Source organism: Mesoplodon mirus, assembly GCF_964341445.2.
Source record: "Mesoplodon mirus genome assembly, chromosome: 19".
Classification (NCBI taxonomy): Eukaryota; Metazoa; Chordata; class Mammalia; order Artiodactyla; family Ziphiidae; genus Mesoplodon; species Mesoplodon mirus.
Genome location: NC_138995.1, coordinates 20,067,518 through 20,085,686, shown reverse-complemented (window position 1 = coordinate 20,085,686; position 18,169 = coordinate 20,067,518). Strand labels below are relative to the sequence as shown.

General features: G+C 44.7%; 2 protein-coding genes across 5 annotated transcripts in view; one reads left to right on the top strand and one right to left on the bottom strand.

The window, feature by feature from the left end:
* TK2 (thymidine kinase 2) overlaps nucleotides 1–3,729 on the bottom strand; it is a 29,551-nt gene extending 25,822 nt beyond the window's left edge. For all 3 annotated transcript variants that reach the window (XR_014292195.1, XM_082606780.1, XM_082606781.1), the window contains exons 1-2: nucleotides 3,570–3,729; nucleotides 2,352–2,389 (exon numbers count right to left, since the gene is read on the bottom strand). Coding sequence is in view for 2 of the 3 variants with exons in the window: in XM_082606780.1 (XP_082462906.1) it covers nucleotides 2,352–2,389; nucleotides 3,570–3,684 (153 nt within the window). In the remaining variant the exon portion in view is untranslated. The remainder of the gene's footprint in view (nucleotides 1–2,351; nucleotides 2,390–3,569) is intronic.
* Nucleotides 3,730–5,478: 1,749 nt separating this feature from the next.
* CKLF (chemokine like factor) lies at nucleotides 5,479–17,951 on the top strand. Of its 2 annotated transcripts, none has more exons than XM_082607642.1 (4): nucleotides 5,479–5,678; nucleotides 10,801–10,959; nucleotides 15,391–15,486; nucleotides 17,801–17,951. In XM_082607642.1, exons 1-4 carry the CDS (start codon nucleotides 5,601–5,603, stop codon nucleotides 17,915–17,917), a joined length of 450 nt encoding a protein of 149 aa, XP_082463768.1. In that variant the 5' UTR covers nucleotides 5,479–5,600; the 3' UTR covers nucleotides 17,918–17,951. The 2 variants fall into 2 exon arrangements, with proteins under 2 accessions (XP_082463768.1, XP_082463769.1); XM_082607643.1 differs by lacking the exon at nucleotides 17,801–17,951 and adding an exon at nucleotides 15,729–15,835.
* The last annotated feature ends 218 nt before the right edge of the window (nucleotides 17,952–18,169 follow it).

Sequence of the window (18,169 nt, the reverse complement as noted above, 5' to 3'; positions counted from 1 at the left end):
GATGCCAAATTACCCTCTAAAATGCTGACCCAATTCACACCCCTTTTAGAAGGATGAGAGTGAGCCTATTACCATACTGTGCCAATACTGGGCATATCCCATCCTAAATCTTCATTAATTTCATTGTTAATAATGTCTATAAAATTAGCCCCTGTGGATTCTGTACTTTGCAAACATTGTCACATTGATCCTCACAACAATCACAGCTACGAATATTTGCACAGATGGGGAAACTGAGGCTCTAAGAGGTTAAGGACTTATCCACCTCCACTAAAGAGCAGAGCTGGGACTGGAACCCAGGTCTGAGGTCTGATCCACAGCTTTCATCCTTCCATCTCCCAAAGCATTCTTTCTCTGTTAGGGAGGTTGAGCACTTTCTTCTGTTTATTAGCCATTAATAAATTCACTCAGGAAATGTCTGTTCAGACTTTGCTCACCTGAAAACATTAGTCATTACTTTTTAACCCGACTTTGGAATTTATTTTGTAATTCTGTGGCGGTGACTCACTTCACAGCTGCAGCTCAGCCCAGATATTCCCTGTCCTGTCCAATCCCATGGGATGTCCCATGGGCACCTCAATTTACCACCCCCCAACACCCACATATGGCTTCTCTTCCCGTTCCTGTCCTCAGGAAAGGCTGCACCATCCACCCAGACACCCTCAAGGCCCTGGACATCTTCTCTCCTCACCCAGCAACTCAGCAAAACCTCTGGGCCCCACTTCCTACTCACCTGCAGAACCTGGCCTGTCTCCTTGGCCCCTAGTTAAGGTCTCTAACCCTCCTTGTGGGAGCAGCCTCACTGCTGGCCTCTCCCCCTCCAGTCCAGCCCAGCCAGGTCCCTCATCCCCTATCCATGGTCCACCACCTCTTCCTGAGACGCAAACCAGATCACAGCTGGTAAAGTCTTTCAGGGGCTCCGGGCACTGGGATCTGTCTCCGGTCCTGCTTCCCAGCCCCCAAGCCCTCCCCAGCCACCTCTCTGGGACTGGCCACAAGCCTCAGTCTCTCATCCCTCTGTGACTTACCCCTGCAGTTCCCTCTGCTCCAACACTCCTGCCCCGCCCTCTCCTCCTTCTCCCAAGAGGCCTCAAGTCTCCCCTCAGTCATCATCCTCTAGAAGCCCTGCCCCTACTCCCTACTGTTCCAGATCCACCATTGTCCTATTCACCGCCATCCCGCCCATCCAACCACAGGCTCACTAACAGGGGCTGTTGGATTCCCAGGTCTCCGGGTCCACACAGGAACTCAGAGGATTTGAATGACTAAGAGCAGCCCTGGGCCTGAACGCAGGCTCCACACCACTTCCCATGGACCACTTACTGTGTGTCTGGGGGATAACAGACCACACCCAGATAGCACCTAGGACAGGTCCGGCTCACAACAATGCTAGCTCAATAATTAACAGTATAATACTGCATCCATTCCCATCCAGCTCAACTTACCAACCCCTTCCCCCTGCTATGATGCCTATGCCATACCCCACCCCACCTCTAGTTGCAACAAACTTCCATAAATCTCAAGCATTTTCATCACCAGTCCTCTCCGTGTGACTTCACTCCTTCCCAGGCCCTCTCCACCAGCCCAAATACCCCAGGGGGCCTCCCCACACCTTCCGCCTTCTGCATATCCCAGCCAAGGTACTACTCCTGCCCACACCCTCCAAGCAAGTCCCTTTCCAGCCATATCTACCAACTTCCAGTTCCCTTAAGGAACTGAGCCTCTGGATCAACGGTGACTGAAATACTGCTCCCCACCGCAGCCAGCTAAAGTCTTAAACATCCCATGGGCATGTCCAGTTTGACCCTCCTTTGACCTTCAACCTCACACCAGCCACAGTCCCACCCCAGAGCTAGCACCTCCAAGTCACTGCACTGGTAGAACCCTTGTCTGTGGACCCCCATGAATTCTGTTATCCCTCCCCCACCCACCGGTCTCAGCATTGGTATTCTGGGGGCAGCAGTCAGCAGACCTGCCCTCACAGCCAGGCTGCCACCCACTAACCCAATCAAACTAAACTTCCACTTTTCAAATCCCTTTGTAATCATTCATCAAGCTAATAGTCCAAATCCACCTAAAGGCTATGAATACATGTGTTCTCCCACCTGTGTAGATTCTCAGGAAGGACATACCAGAAACTAGTAACAGAGGTGGTCTCTGCGGAGGGAGTCTGGGGCCCAGGAGTGGAGACAGACTTCCTTATCCCTGGAGATACTCTTGTATTCGTTTTTTTAACTATGTGCACATATTCCTTCACTCCCTTCCTCCAAACACGTGTGTATTATGCATGTGTGTTTATTACACATATATAATCCTACACTGGAAAGAGTGCACATAAGAGGGAGACTTACCACAGATTTTTTCTCTTTTTCATTTTCTCTACCTTTATCTAGAAAAGAAAGGAAATCAATTTTTTAACTTAGTTTTAAATAGCTCACTCTTGGGCTTCCCTGGTGGCGCAGTGGTTGAGACTCTGCCTGCCAATGCAGGGAACACGGGTTCGGGCCGTGGTCTGGGAGGATCCTACATGCCGCGGAGCAACTAGGCCCGTGAGCCACAACTACTGAGCCTGCGCGTCTGGAGCTTGGGCTCCGCAATGAGAGGCCGCGACAGTGAGAGGCCCGCGCACCGCGATGAAGAGCGGCCCCCGCTTGCCACAACTAGAGAAGAAACGAAGACCCAACACAGCCAAAAATAAACAAATAAATTTTTTAAAAAATAGCTCACTTTGTCCTAATTTTCTAAGCCACGACAAAAACAGTAATTTTTATGCTTGCTCCCTAGCCTAAAAATGTTTTCCAGTGACACCTGGGACCCTCCCTAGGTGGACGGAGGCAGGCCCACCGCTGCTATCTACCTGTGTGACACTGAAACTGCCGCCGGGGTCCTGTTGGCACGTCAGGGCCCCAACTGTGCTCAGCTTTGGTCACTTAGTATATTCTGCTTTCCATTTTCCACATATTTTATATTTATGATCCTCACTGATGGGTGCCCAGCTAGTTAAAACGCAGTGACCTCCACTCGTAGCTCCGGGGTAAGAGTGGTTGGCGGGTGGGCCACTGAAACCCAGGGGTGGGTTTCAGCACAGGACTCAGGCTTTTCCTGCAGGCCTGGGGCTGACATCGCGGCCCACCCACCCCACAGGGGTTCTCAGGTGCCACTGAACACCCCGAGGCCAAAGAACGCCAGAACTTGGCCACAACAGGGGCTCTCACTTCTGAAGGGGAGGGTTTCCACTCCCAGCGGGACAAAGAGCGCACCGAGCCTAACCCACCCACCGCTCGCCGGCATCTCCCCCAAGGCCAAAAGAATGGGCCCAGGAACCTTGGGGGAGGGGGGTTCTTTCCGCTCTTTTGAGGCTCCCCCTGGAGCCCCAAGGCCCCACCCGCTCCCTGCCGGCTGGCGTCTGCGACACCAGCCCCGCCCCTCCCCCCAGGCCGACCGAGGAAATCCTGGCGCCTCGGAAAAGGGGTTTCGGGTTCAGGCAGGTTCCGCGAGCTGAGGGGGCGCGGAGCGGGGCTGAGGGCCGCCTCCGGGACGCCAGCGAGGGGAACTGAGAGACGCGTTACCCCGAGGCCAGGCCCAACGCTGCGCCTTTGGCAATCCCGGGCTGGAGGCGGGGCTCCCGGGCCTGTCGCGGCGCAGCACCCACGAAGCACAGCTCCGCAGCGGCCGCAGCAGCATCGCCCCGCGGGCGAATCCAGCGGGCCCAACCTTCCTCCCGGCACACGTCGGCGCGAGCGCGGCCCAGCGACTGGGCCCGCCTCCGCGCACCGCCTCCAGCCCCGCGCCCGCCCCGCCCTGCCGGCTCTTAAAGAGACCCCGTCTCATTTCACCCTGTCTCCGAGAAGGTGAGGGGTTCGCCCTTTGCAGCCTGGAAATCTTCCCGCCAACGAGGCGCTGGCAGAATGAACCCATGATTTGGCAAGACTCGGGGCATGGGTGGCCAATAACACCAGCGACTGATTGGTTAATTAACTATTGGAGATTAGTTAATTGAGCATCTGTTGTATCCAGGCACCTGGCACGCAAGGTGTCATTTATTCTTCCCAACAACCGTATAGGTGGATATTCTCAATCCCATTCTCCGGGCTGAGCTGATCCTTGGAAATTTAGGTAACTCGTAAAAAGTGATCAGAAGCATTCATTAAGGGGTGGAGCTGGAATTCAAGCTCATCTATCTTGCTTCACAGCAGCACTCTTTCCTCTGAACTTTGACATTTCCAGGGTCTGGACTGTAAATATATTAGATCCCTCGGGAAGTTATTAAAAAACAAAAAAGACAACAGGCCCCAAATGGAGTCGCTTATGCTAAGCCCCACTCACCAAACCAAGACTTAATTATAGTTTTGGCTCTCCAGTCAATCAGGCTTCGTCTGATCAGCACTAGTTAGGTGACCTGCCTGATAGACCCCCTGCCATCCCCTAAAGAAAAGTAACCTTGCAATAACCAACTTCCTTGTTCTCGCTCCCTTCTGTCTATAAAAGTCTTTCATTTTGTACAGCTCTTCAGAGCTCCTTTCTATGTTAGATCGGGTGTGATACTGAGCAGGATGCTGTGGGGTTCCTGGGCACAAAAGCCTTTCTATGTGCCCCATCTCTTTGATTACAGGAAATAGGCTTCATTCAGCCTCTATGACCTTCCCTAAACTCTATCTGGCATATTCAAGCAGCTGCTAATTAGGGAAGGGAGGGGATGCAAGACAAAGGAGAAACAAACAGTCAAGAGAAACAATAAAAGAGAGAGAGAGAGAGAAACAATACTGCAGACTTCGGGCAAGGTCCTGGCTCCCCATCAAGCAATATACACAACAATATCTTTGAGCTGTTTTGCAGATACTGAAACCCCCATCAGATGGGAGAAGTCAATGGTTAAGGACGGTATGCTGCCCACAAGCACGCAGACCCCAGACACCTTGGAACCAGAAGGTTGATGATGCTGGCTCCCACTTACCTCACCACCAACCAATCAGAAGAATGTCCAGGAGCTGATCACGCCCTCTTTGAACAATTACTGTAAACCTTCTGACTAACCTCTCCAAGCTGGGACACACAGTTTTGAGGGCATTAGTGTGCTGTGGCCCCCTTTGCCTGGCAAAGCAATAAAACTTTTCTACTTCACCCAAAACTCTGTCTCCGAGATTAATTTCGGTGGCAGGGTACAGAGGCCGGATTCAAGTTCAGATGCCACCCGATTTGAATCCATTTTTGTTCAAATAAAATCTTAAAATTTTTAATATGCCTCAATTTATCTTTTAACAAAGGCACAACCAACGTTCCCACTGGACAGACGACTAGGGGGTGGGGAGAAGCTGGCTTGCTTGGCTCCCCTCTAGGTCTGAGGGAACGCTGCGCGCGAACCCTGGCTTTCCGCATAGCGGGGCCCACCAGTAGGTGGCAGCGGACAGGGTCTGGGTGGCTGCCGCATGTACCCTAGTGCGGGCAAAGGTGACCTGCGCATGCGCGCCGCGAAGGAGGGCCGCCTTCAAGAGCGGCTCGAGGCAGCAGTGGCCGTTGCAGCTGTGGCGCGAGGCCCGGCAGAGCGGTCCGCTGAGGAGGGGAACTGACGGAGAAGTGCTGCTTCTGGGTCTTTAGGCGAGATGCCGACGGTGAAGCTGAAACCGAAGCACCGGCCCTTCTGCTTCAGCGTGAAAGGCCACGTGAAGATGCTGCGGCTGGTGAGGGCGGGGCCTCGGGGTGAGAGGGACGGTGTCCCTGCGCGCTCCGCCGCAGGGAGGTAGGGCTGCAAAGCACGAAGCCAAGCCGATGCCCTGTCCTCTCTTTCAACCTTGTTGAACCTCTGTTAAGGCCTTCCTAGAGACAAGGCATTTCGCTCTGCACCCTGAGGGTAGAAGGAGAGAAATAGGACGCTGTCCTCCCCCATCAGGGGCTTTACGGACCCACTCATAAAGCAAAATCCGCACACCTACATGAATGGCCCACACTTGGACCCACAAACCAGGTACCCAGGTTACCGGGGGAGGCAGCTGCAGTTGTACCACTCAGATGCCAAGAAGATTAAAAACAAAAACAAAAGCACCGAGGGGTTTCAGTGGATGCTGTGTTTACTTGCTAGAACTCAGTAGTTTTGATGTGAGTGAGCTCAAGGCTGATATCGTCCAGAGCGAGGACGATGGAACTCCTGGTTCCTGGGGTGTCAGACATGCCAGGAGCATTGCAGCCAGTTCTGGCAGAGGTTGGGAGAGAATGCATCGTCATTTGGAGGAAGGCGACCTGGCTAATTAGAGAAGTGGAAATTATCATAAGAGAATATGTTGAAGGAATTCAAGAAGAGAAAAGGGGAAGGAAAAAAATAATTCTTAAAATTTAAAGAGGCGACATATAAGGAGAGGAGGTGGAAAGTGAAAGGTTACAGGGAAACAGTCCTGCTTATTATGAGGAAGAAATTTTTTTATTGGGAAAGTTGCCAAAATTAAGTGGCCACTTGGGAAGGCAGTACATTCCCAGACAGAAAAGGTAGCAGGCGCAGACGAGCACTTAGCATGTTGTGATGGCGATTTCAGCTTCCGGTGAGTGGGCAGAACAAACCGCATGCAAGGTCCTTCTCACACCGAAGTCTGTGATTCTGAGAAATAACTATGATGTAATGCAAGTCAGAACGCATGAAAGAAGTTGAGAAAACTACTCTGGAGTTCAAAAAATGGAGAGATTAGCTTGAGTTGGAAGTAAATAATCAGGAAAGAAGGGACCTGAGGGTCTGGGGTTTTATGCCAGGTACTGAAAGCTTTGGAACACTGGAGGAGACATGGGATTTTGTGAGAAAGGTTCCATTTTTTTTAATATAATTATAAATCTTTATTATCATTCGTATATGCTTCAAAGTATTCTATAGTGTGAATGAAACACATTTATCATTCCTCTATTTCTGGTTTGATAGTCTCCAGAAAGTTTTCATTTTTGATATATTAATTCCCTCAACAAAATTTTGAACATTTAATGTATTCCCAGCCCTGAGTTAGGACTTGAAACAACAAAGACACCCAAGACAAAAGTCCCTGACTATGGAGTCTTTCAGTATAGTCAGAGAGAGGCACACAAGCAGATAGCTGTGATGTGTGACAGGATGAAGTTAGAGCACAGAGTGAGGCATCTAACCAAGGAGGTGTCAGGAAACTTCCTAGGGGGACATTGGGTAGGGTTTAAGGGACAGCCACCTGAGCAAAGGCGTGGAGGCCAAAAAAAACAAAAACAAAAAACCCAGCATGATTTATGAGCAAACCATAAGAAGTTGAGTTTTGCCTTATTTTTTTCAGCCAACAGATATTTATTGAAAGCCTGCCATGTGCCAGGCACTGTTCCAGGCTCTTGGGAGATATCAGGGGACAAAGCAAAGATCCCTGTCCACATGGAGTTTACATATTGGGGTGAGAGGGCAGGGAAGACAACAATAAACACAATAAATAAATAAATAAATAAATGGTGTAATATTCTAAAAGGGGGTAAGTGCTGTGGAACAAGAGAAAACTAAAGCCAGATAAGAGAGTGTAAGGGAAGGTAGGGTTGCAGAGGAAGATTGCAGGAATAGAGTGGTCAAGTTAGGCCTTGTTGAGGTGACTTCTGAGCAAAGCGTTGAGTAAGATGAGGGAGTTAAGCTATGAATATCTGAAGGAAGAGTGTTTTAGGCAAAGGAAAATCGAGTACAATGGCCCTATGGCAGGAATGTACCTGAAGGGTTCAAGGAAAAGCAAGGAAGCCAGTATAGCGGGAGTGGACTGACATAGGGACACAGTGGGAGATGAAGAAGGTTTTGAGTAAAGTTGTATATGATCTGACTAACATTTTTAAAAACTACACCAGCTGATATGTTGACAATAGATTGGGAGGTGGGGGCTGGTGGGGACAGGAGGATTCCTGCAGAGGCAAGGGTAGAAAAAAAGGAGATGAGTTGGGGCTATTGCAGTAATCTGGGCAGGAGATGATAGTGGCTCAGACCAGGTTGTTAGCAGAGTAGGCTATAAGAAATGATCACATTTCGGATGTATTTTGAAAGTAACCCCAACAAGATTTGCTGATGAACCAGATGCGGTGTGAGAGAGAGAGGAGTCCAACATCACTCCAAAGTTTTTGGCCTAAGCAGCTGGAAGAATGGAGTTGCCATCCACTGAAAGCCTGTGGGTGAAGTAAATGTAGGCAGAGGATCAGAAGTTCAATTTTGGATTTCACTTTAGAGATGTCTATTAGACATCCAAGTGGCAATACTGAACAGGCATTTGGAATATACAAGACTGGATTTTAGGTGAGATTGGCACTGCAGAAATAGAAGTATTTAAAGTCACAAGACTGATGAGATCATCAAGAGATGAGTGTACATAGAGCGGAGAAGAGGACCATGGATGGAGCCCCAGAACACTTCAACATTAAGAGACTGGGGAGGGACTTCCCTGGTGGCGCAGTAGAGAAAGCCCGTGCGCAGCCAAAAATATAAATAAATTAATTTTTTTAAAAAAGGGATTGGGTAGAGGAGGAGGAACCAGCGAAGAAGAATGAGAAAGCACAATTAGGGAGGTAGGAGAAACTAAAAGTATGGTGTCCTAGAAGCCAAATGAAAACTTTCTCTATGGAATGATCAACTGTGTCAAATACTGACGACAGTTCAAGTAAGATGAGGACTGAGAATTGAATATTGGAATTATCCTGTGGATAAATTGTGAACAACTCTTTGCTAGAGAAGTAGACAGGAGCTGAGTCATGGAAGACTTTGAATACCATGGTGAAGGTAGACTGTATTCTAAGAACCATGGGGAGCCATTGAAGGGTTTTAAATAGGTGAAGAATTGCACACATTTTTATTTTAGAAATTTTACTGTAGTATCTTTGTCACGGTAATTCAAGGAAAATATACTGAAGGGCAGTAGTTTTAGGGACAAGTGGATTCCCAAAATGCTTAGGCATTAAGTCAGCAGGACCCGATGATTGGTCAGTTGTGAGGAGTAAGCTGGAGCAGTGATCTTAGGTTTCCAGGGGCAGGTGAAAAGATAGATGGTCATATCACCAATTAAGATAGTGAATACAGGAGGAAGGAGCAAGGTGACAGTTTTGCACACGGTGAATTAAAGATTCTAAATGGCTATTTCTGTGTGAGATGTTGAGGATAGACCTGGGACAGAGACCCAGATTTGTTGAGTGGGTTGTGGACAGAATCTAAAGGAATGCCATCATTTTAAAGAGATGGGCAAAAGGAAAGACCACCAAGAGAATAGTTTCAGAGGTATAAGAACTAGAAAAGGTGACATGGGAGCCAAGGAGTAGAAAAGTAGGAAAAAGCCAATGGCAAATAAGTCATGGGGGTCCAGTAGGATAAGGATTGAAAAATGTTTGTTAAATTTAGTAATTTTGCAATCATTGATGATCTTGGCAAAAGCAGTCTACATAGAGTGGTGAAGAAATGTTTGAGGTATTAGTGGAATACTTAAAAGCTAACTGAAAACAAAGGCCAGGAGTTAGGAAAGATATGAGCTGTTAGTATGGATTAGGGGAGAACCCAGTGTGACTGAAATCATGGGAACTGTTAAGAAAATGGATTAATCACCAGTGCCAAATTCCAAGGTTACAGAAGATGGGGACTGAAAAAGTGACCCTTGATTTCACAACCCATGAACTCAAGACCCTGGTTCAGTAGAGTAAATGAAGTGATTGAGATGACGTGTTGCTGATCGTAATTATATTAATTATAAAGAATGAGTTATTTAGTTACATTTACTGTGTAAGCAAACTGACCAATTTAGAAGTTTAAAGGTAAACTACTTTTACACTAATAAAGTAATTGAAAGAATTATGAATAAGTAGCCTATATAGATCTAAGGTTAAAAAGAGAATGTGGATGCTGACAGACTGATCATAAAAGTCTAGCCACGGAAGAGTCTTGACAAAACCATTTTCCAAGAACACAGAGACTTTGGATAGAGCTGTATCTCCTAAGAACATCATGACATTGACAGACTCTCAGCTTATTTTTTCCTTTAAGTCACTTTTCATTTCTATTTTCTATATCTTCATTTGGAAATGAGGAAATTGGATTAGATTAATAATCTTCAAGGGTTTTTTTTTCCACTTAAGTTTTGTTAATTCTGATTGCATTATGTTTAGATAAGAGGAAGTGTGTTAAAAAGCGAAGCATCAGAATTGTTGGGTTTTTTTTTTTCCTTTTCTTCCTCACAGGATTCTTTAGAGAATTGTTTTTCTCTGACAATTTGTTTTCAACCTTCCTCCCCAGTATTTTTCATGGCAACATTCTAAGTTTAAATTTGACAGCAGATTCCAGATTGTTAAGAGTTAAGGAGTGATGAGTGGATGATAAGGAATTATATCAGCCAGTATACAGAATTCTTTGAGAAGCATTACAGGGAGAAGTAGAAAATGGGATTTCTGTGGGGAGCAGGGTGAAAGGAAGGTATGTGTGTTTTAAGAGAAGATAACCTTAGATATGTTTAGAGGATGATGAGGAAAGGAACTAGTGGAGGAGGAGAGATTGAAGGTACGAGAGGGAAAAGGAGATATTTAGTGGAAAAAGATCAAGGGAACAGATGTGGGAAGTGATGGTATTAGGTATACAAGTGGAGCAATTAATTAGACTTAAAACAGAGAGGGATACCTAGTTCTCTAAAACACGAAAAGACATCAACATCCATACATTTTAGTCTTCCTCTTTTAGATGTGTGTGTATATGGAAGAAACCCATTTATTTCGTTATTTTAGAAATGATCATTTTTACAGCTTAAACTTGTATTCAATAATCACTGAATAAATCATGTTTTTTTTTCCTTTCATGTTTTTTTATAGGCGCTAACTGTGACATCTATGACCCTTTTTATCATCGCACAAGCCCCAGAGCCATACATTGTTGTCACTGGATTTGAAGTCACTGTTACTTTCTTTTTCATAGTTTTATATATACTCAGACTTGATCGATTAATTGACTGTATATTTTGGCCTTTGCTTGTAAGTGTTCAGTTTCACTGTTAAACTTAACTACTTTTTCCTGCCATAGAGAGACATTTTAATAAACTCTGTTCTTTAGTTTTCTTAAGCCTTTAAGGAATCTCTGACAGGCTTAGGAAGGAGGAACTCCACCCACTGCTAATGTGCTCTGGAGAGATTCTCAGGGAACCAGCGCAGCCACGGAGCATAAATTCTCCTCTGAGCTCTATCTATCAGTAGATGTGGCTGACCTTTCAGACCTTTCTTTCTAAGGAGAATTCACGTAGGTGTAGATCTTCAAAAGAAATTTAAATTTAAGATCATGGTTAATGAAATTATACAGCATTCTTAATCTTTACCTCCTTTTTAAATGCATGTTGATATGACCTCAAAATTGGGGAATAGAAATGGAGACAGATATACAAGTATCTACATCTTACACATCCCTGATCACTAAGTGGAAAATCAAAATAATTTAGAGGCTAAATAAAGCACAACATTTTCTTACTTCAAAATGTCTGTAATCATTAATGCTACATAATTTTTAACTCATCTTGTAGAACCTTATTTAGTAGCATATGGACTTTACCTGCCATACTCACAGCATTAGGAATAACTGCCCAGTGGAATGCCCAGGTGGTCTGGAAACTTTCAAAATAGGCAAGTTGAAGACACTAACTAAGGGATACTTGGCCCTTCAGCCTGGACCATAAGCTGGTTCTAGGAAGAACTGAGTGACTTCACTGCTCCTCTTTCAAGTCTTAGCCCCAGAATCCTATCTCCATAGGTCTCCTTTCTGAGACCCCTACTGCCCTTCCACCCTTTGGCTGGACTGGTAGCAGCACTTGTCTCATCCTCTTGGATTCCAGAGTGCTGATATCCAAGCTGATAACCCATATTAAGAAGAGAGGACTTTAGAGCTATTCTCAAGCCATAAGCATCCCTTAAAGTGGTGCCTTCTGGAACCACTTTTGAAGACCAATTATGAGCATTTCAGACTAATCACAAGCTGAGAAAGCCCCCAAAGTGGAAAGCTGGGAAATAGATAGGATCTTCATGGCATCTCTCCAAAATCCTCCTTGACCTACACTTTGGAGCTGGACCTGACTGAAGTATAAGGTCTGGGACAAGAGACTACAAAGCCTTCCTCAGTTGGCCCTCAGGGTATGTAATACCATTTAGTGGCAGAAAGGACTAAGCTAAATTATCCCAAGGATTTCTTCAAGGAGATGATGAACATGGTCCACATCCTGTTAATCTTGTACCCAAAAAGTCGTATAGTTGCTCTTCACACTCTGCTTTTCCAAAGTTAATGAAACTAACACATTTTAGCATTTATTTCTCCTCAAACTGTAGTAATTCTCTGGAGCTTCTTACATGTCCCAGTAATAAACTTGGAGTCCTAAAGTTAACAGAACACACTGAGAAGGAGCGTGGCCTATGTATAGCATACTGAAAGTTGTCTCCAAATCTCTGAGGCTCACACTTGGCTGATACTGTACTCTTAGAAATGGTGCTATATTGGTCAACTAAGTTATTACTCCATCATGAAACCCAGATTCCTCTCTGCTCTTGATCTCATGAAATCATTTATTCAACAAATATTAAGTATCTGCTAATCCCAGATTCTATACTAGCTTCTTTGATAAAACAAGACACAAATCCTGCACCTGAGAAACTTTCAACCTGAGAAACTTTCAATGTAGCCAGAAAGTCAGATAGGTGAGCAATCCAGTATAACAGGTGCTGTGATAGGTGTATACCCAGATGGTATGGAAGGGAAGGGGACCAAGTCATAACAGGCTTGCCTGAGGAAAACTACGCCTGCGTTGAGGGCTGGAGGATGAAAAGTTAGCCAACTGATATGGGGCTGAGAGAGCTTTCCCAGTACAGGGAGCAGTGTGTGTGAGGGTCTAGGGGAAGAAAGAGCTGGACCCTCAAGGACCTGCAGGAGTTCTGAGTGGCTGTGAAGAGAGGGGCAAGAGTGGAGGTTTGAAAGGCAGTAGGAGGTCAGAGCATGCAAGGCTTTGAATGCCCTGAGTTTTAATCCAAAGGCCGCTGGAAGCTTTGGGAGGTTTTTAAGTAGGAGAGTGACATGATTAGCTCATATCTGAGGAGATCGCTGGTGGCAGTGTCGATAACGGCTTGAAGGGAGCAAAACTAGAGGTAGGTCTCAGAGACCGCTTAACAGTCTCTTATCATAATCCAGACATGCAAATGAGAAAGGCCTAAATTAAGGTTAAAATGGTAGCTGGTGAGAAAAAGTGTTGATGAAAACTGATAGGACTGGGTAACAGGAAACTCAAGGATAGCTGCCATTTAAAGAACTGTCTTAAGAGGGTAATGAGACAGGAAGTATAGGAGGAAGGACAGCTTTAAGGAAGGGCCAAGGAGAGTGGTATGTAATGAGTTCAGTTTGAGAAATAGAAGGTTTTAGTTGCTTATGGGGTATTCAGATGGAAATGTTCAGGTCTGAAGCTTAGGAGAGAGAAGTCAGAGCTGCAGCTTTGGGAGTCATCACCTCGTGATGGTAAATGAGCTTTGGGAAAATGGCTCGGAGGGACAGTAGAGCAAGATAAGGCAAGACTGGGAAATACCAACATCTGGCGTGGAAAGGAGGAGTGGCCTGAGAAGGACAGGAGAGGACCCAAGGGAGACCCATGTCCCAGAAGCCAAGAGAGGAGAGCATTTCAAGAAGAAAGAAGTGGTGAATAATGTCACAGGTAAAGGAAGAGAGCCCAGAAAAAAAATCTATATTCACTGACTGTATTAATAGAGGCCCCCAGTGACCTTTCCCAGAGTGGTTTGCCTTGAATGGACAGGTGACAGTAAAGCAGTGGGATTGTTAGACTAAGCAGGGAAGGACACAGCTGTAACTAGAGGGGCCACCACTGAGTTGAGGAAACCTGGCCAGGGACAAAGGAGGGTAATAAACAGTGAGGTCCCAGCAGAGTGGTTGACGGGAATGGGGCCAGAGCACGGCTGGAGAAGTTGTCTGTGGTTCTAACAAAAGTGAAGGACACAAAGATGGCTGAAGATTCCAATTAATCTGTAGGTGGGGAAAAGGTAACCTGTAAATACTTCTATCTGATGGCCACTGTCTTCACTGATTAGGAAAGAGCTTGGTTGCCTGCACACAGATTTGTGATATGTGTTGTTGTCCCAAAGTTGCAGTAACTAACACAGTTTGTAGAGCAGGCTTCCTCAGTTCCCCTCAAATGCTCCAGTGACAGAAAACACACAAAGTGAGCCAACCCAGGGCTTTGTGGTGATATGTAAGTACAGGCTCAAAATTTCTGTGAAATCTCCATTTTTGTAATTAAATTTATATTCTACTCCATGGCATACTGATGTTTGGTTTTAAAAGAAAAGCAATGCTTTCAACCACCATTAAGGATCACTGATGTTCTGGGACAGGTGCAACCTTTTTTTCCCCCCCTGTGATTCTCTGCGCTCCCTAGAACACCATTTTCATCTGAAGCCATTCATATACACTTAGCCGAATGACTAACAGGAGGCAAGGCTGCCTGTCTGAGGCAGAGGTGTGGTCTATTGCCTTGAAGCGGAGCACAATACCCAGCACAGAGGAGCACTAACCTAGAACTCAATATCTCCTGCAAATGAGGACTGTTTTTCTGCCTAAATGTATCTAAGCTTACCCTGTCCCTGTTGAACCTCTTCCTATTTTCTTTGTAATAACTACTTTTCTAAGTTACCAGAGTTTTGAAGTTTGATATTTCTGTGTTAACAATTCCTTCTTGCTACCGTTATCTGCAAATATACATAAACTTTTCCAGAATAAAGACAATTTAACTTTCCCACAGTTTACATCCATTCAAGATGTAAGTTGCACCTCTTAAAGCCACAGTTCAGAATGAAAATGCATCATTTCAAGAAATTATTAAATGAATGAGCTACATCATCAAAAAATAATTGCATAATTGGCCAGCTGTTGCATACAGATATGTGGGAGCTTTTTCCTGAAAATTACCACTTTCTCCAGCTCTGTTTTATGAATTGCATTTGGAGTAACATTCTAAAGTTGTTTATTTTATGCTGTAGAGTACTCCACACTTTCTCTTAGATTATTAAAATTGAGCATCCTAACTTCCCAGTGTACCATTCTACTTTAAACGTTCTGCATAATACATCATCCACTCCTAACCAGATGAGTTCTCCCTCCAACTACATTTAAATTAAAAAGACATAAGCCTGTTAAGGAGTTAAATGATTGGTGTATCATAGGTTAAGAGACCCATTAGGCATCATTATAGGCCAAATACAATATATGTGTCATTTTACTGCAGCAGTTTGATTTCCTAAAACTAAATAAAACTATTTAAACTAAATAACTTTGTTTTAATAAAATGGAACTTTCGAAATCTTTAGGGAGCTGATTCATTTTGTTGGTGATCTTCATGTAAAGCTGACCTTTCTATTCTGTGTTTTCAGGATATTATCAACTCAGTGGTTACAGCAGTATTCATGATAGTTATATCTGTGTTGGCACTGATCCCAGAAACCACAACATATATAGTCCTTGGAGGGGTAAGTGGAGGTCTTTCTGGTTTCTTCCTTCAGGTTCGATCAGAATTCAAATATACTTGAAAAATAAATACAAGAACAGAAAGCTAGACTCTATTCATCCTGAGGCTTCTATGCCAGTACACAGTACCTAATGGCTTAATACTTTTGTGTGTGAACACGTGCCCTGATTAATGTCAAGGAATATGATTTCACGCTAAAATTGAAGTTAACCAAATAAAGAGATTCCTCCATATTTCTCATAGATATGTAGGGCTAGACTAGACTGAGAAAAGCTACTGGAATCAGTTACAGTACTGAACTCTCAGAAACCTGATGTCAAGAAAAAAACAAACCATGGATGAATTTCAGAGCCCTCCCTTTTCAAGAAAAGGATACATCCCACTTGCTAAGGTGAGACAGACTGTTCTGAGCTCAGTTATTTCTTGTCCAGATCCTGCTTCAGATGGAATTTAATAGAAGATGTGTCATTGTAAGGGAATGGTGGTAGGAAGACTTGTAACTAAAGGATTATTTTGAACACTGCTTGAAGAGAAGCAAATCAGTTTAATTTGGAAGGCAAGCCAAAACAAACGAAGAGTCAAGTAATTTAGTTACAGTTCCATCTGATATTCTTCTTAGATTTCTTATAGGGGGTTCAAAATCATTTGGCTTTTCTAGGTTCTGATTTAGAGAAGTGAATTATTAAGTTCTTCTTAAATAAATCTCCCTCCTACTTCCTTGTCTTTTCATAGTATGGGCCACTTAGGAGAACTGGCCACATATGTCAGAATCCATGGCTTTTCAACTCCTTCATTAGGCCCAAAGCAACTTCACGAGGGATGGGAATTACTCTAGAAATGACATAGTGCTGTAATAGCAATTTCTCCTAGTTGTCTTTAAAGATAATTATGGAGAAAGAGGGATGAGGCATAGGGTTTACTTTCACTCACTTATTTACTCATTCACTCATTGATTCATTCTTTAAGTGCACTTCGGTAGGTGCTGACAAAGTATACAGCCACAAGCCACAGGTGGCTATTGAGCATTGGAAATGTGGCCGGTCTGAATTGAGATGAGCTGTAAGTGTAAAATACACACTGGATTTCAAAGACTTACTACCCCCAAAAGAGAGTGTAGAATTTATAATTTTATTATATTGATGACATGTTAAAATTACATTCTTTTGGATGTATCAGGCTAAATAAAATATATTATTAAAATTAATTTCACTTGTTTTTTCTTTACTTTTTAATGTGGCAATTAGAAAATTTTAAATTAATTATGTGGCTTACATTGGTGACTCACATTATATTTCATTTAGACAGCTCTGGACTAGAATGTGAGCCCTATCCTCAAGTTGCTTAGAGCCTAATACAGGAGACAAAAGTGCAAACAGCTGTGTCTGAGCTGTTAACAGAGTACTGTGGGGCACAGAGAAGAGGAAGCAGCTACTTCCCTCCAGCAGTGGAATTGTGGTTTGCCAGAACTAAAGGGGAGGAAACGGGGATGGTCCAGGTGGAGGAACCAGCAACATGCTGTGTACCAGAGTCATGAAAGCACCGGTAGGAGGTACTTATCATGGTCAGAACCTAGGAAGCTGCATTTGAGATTCAGGATGGAAAAGGAACAGTGTCTTAAGCCAGAAAGCCAGCTTTCTTGGCAGTTGGATGGAGCTGGTGAAATAACACTGACATCCCATTTCTCCAGCCCCGGCACCAGTTCTCAAATAGCCATCAGAGTACCTAAAGACCAAGTTCTAGTTTATTCCCTTTACTTCAGTTTGTTTTCCTGAGGCCTATTTAGAATCCCACTCCTTAAGTGGATGTAGCCCACTTAAGTAGCCCAGCCTTTGAGAGTTCACTTTGGGTCATCTTATCACTCCAGTTCTCCAAATCTCTTATCACAGCTACTATCACCATGGTTAAAGCTTGCGCTGGTGTTAACCTGACCTTTTCTCCAGTACAGTTTGCAATAGAAAGTCAAACACTTGATCATTGGGTATAGAAATGTTGATTAGTAACTAAATATCACCGGCAGGGCTTTAAACAGTATGTCCAGGAGCCAGTCAAGAGATCCAGACAGGTATTTGTTTCAGAGCCCACACCACCTCAATATTGTCTCTGCTCACTTAAACTATCTTTCCCTTTCTCTAGGAAGGTACTGGGAAAACTTGGGAATGAGAATAAAATGATCTCTGAAGTCTCTTCCCATTTTACTATTAGCTGACAGCGTAGGGAGCAATCCTGGTGCCCTCGCAGGAGAGGAAGCCAGTGGGCAGACCACTTAAAACCTGCGTGACCATGGCCACAGCAGTGACACTGTGTCTTTGTTTCAGGTGTTTGGACTCGTGGCCTCGGTGTTCTGTGTTGCCGACGCGGCCCTTATTTACCGGAAGCTGCTGTTTAATCCAAGTGGTCCTTGTAAGAAAAGTGCTGTTCATGACAAACTATAAGTGTTGTAAATTTATATTCCTTTTTAGTTGATGCTAATTATTAAACGTATCTCTTTATTCTAACACATATTTTCTGCAGTTCTCATTTTAATCTCTATATGGGAGCTAGAAGAAGACATTTAGGAACTGTGGGCCCAGCGCTGTAATTTCCAAGGGAGCGCTCGAGCGCCTGAATCTTATGGGATCTGGTTTTCCCGTTCCTGGGCCCGGGAGGCAGAGGAGAAAGCGCCGGGAGCGCCCGAAATGGTCTTC

Excerpts from the sequence above, each read along its gene's own strand:
- CKLF (XM_082607642.1), top strand. The coding sequence starts at position 5,601 with ATGCCGACGGTGAAGCTGAAACCGAAGCACCGGCCCTTCTGCTTCAGC. Across the intron at positions 5,679-10,800 it reads ACGTGAAGATGCTGCGGCTG|GCGCTAACTGTGACATCTAT; the intron begins GTGAGGGCGGGG and ends GTTTTTTTATAG. Across the intron at positions 15,487-17,800 it reads CATATATAGTCCTTGGAGGG|GTGTTTGGACTCGTGGCCTC; the intron begins GTAAGTGGAGGT and ends TCTTTGTTTCAG.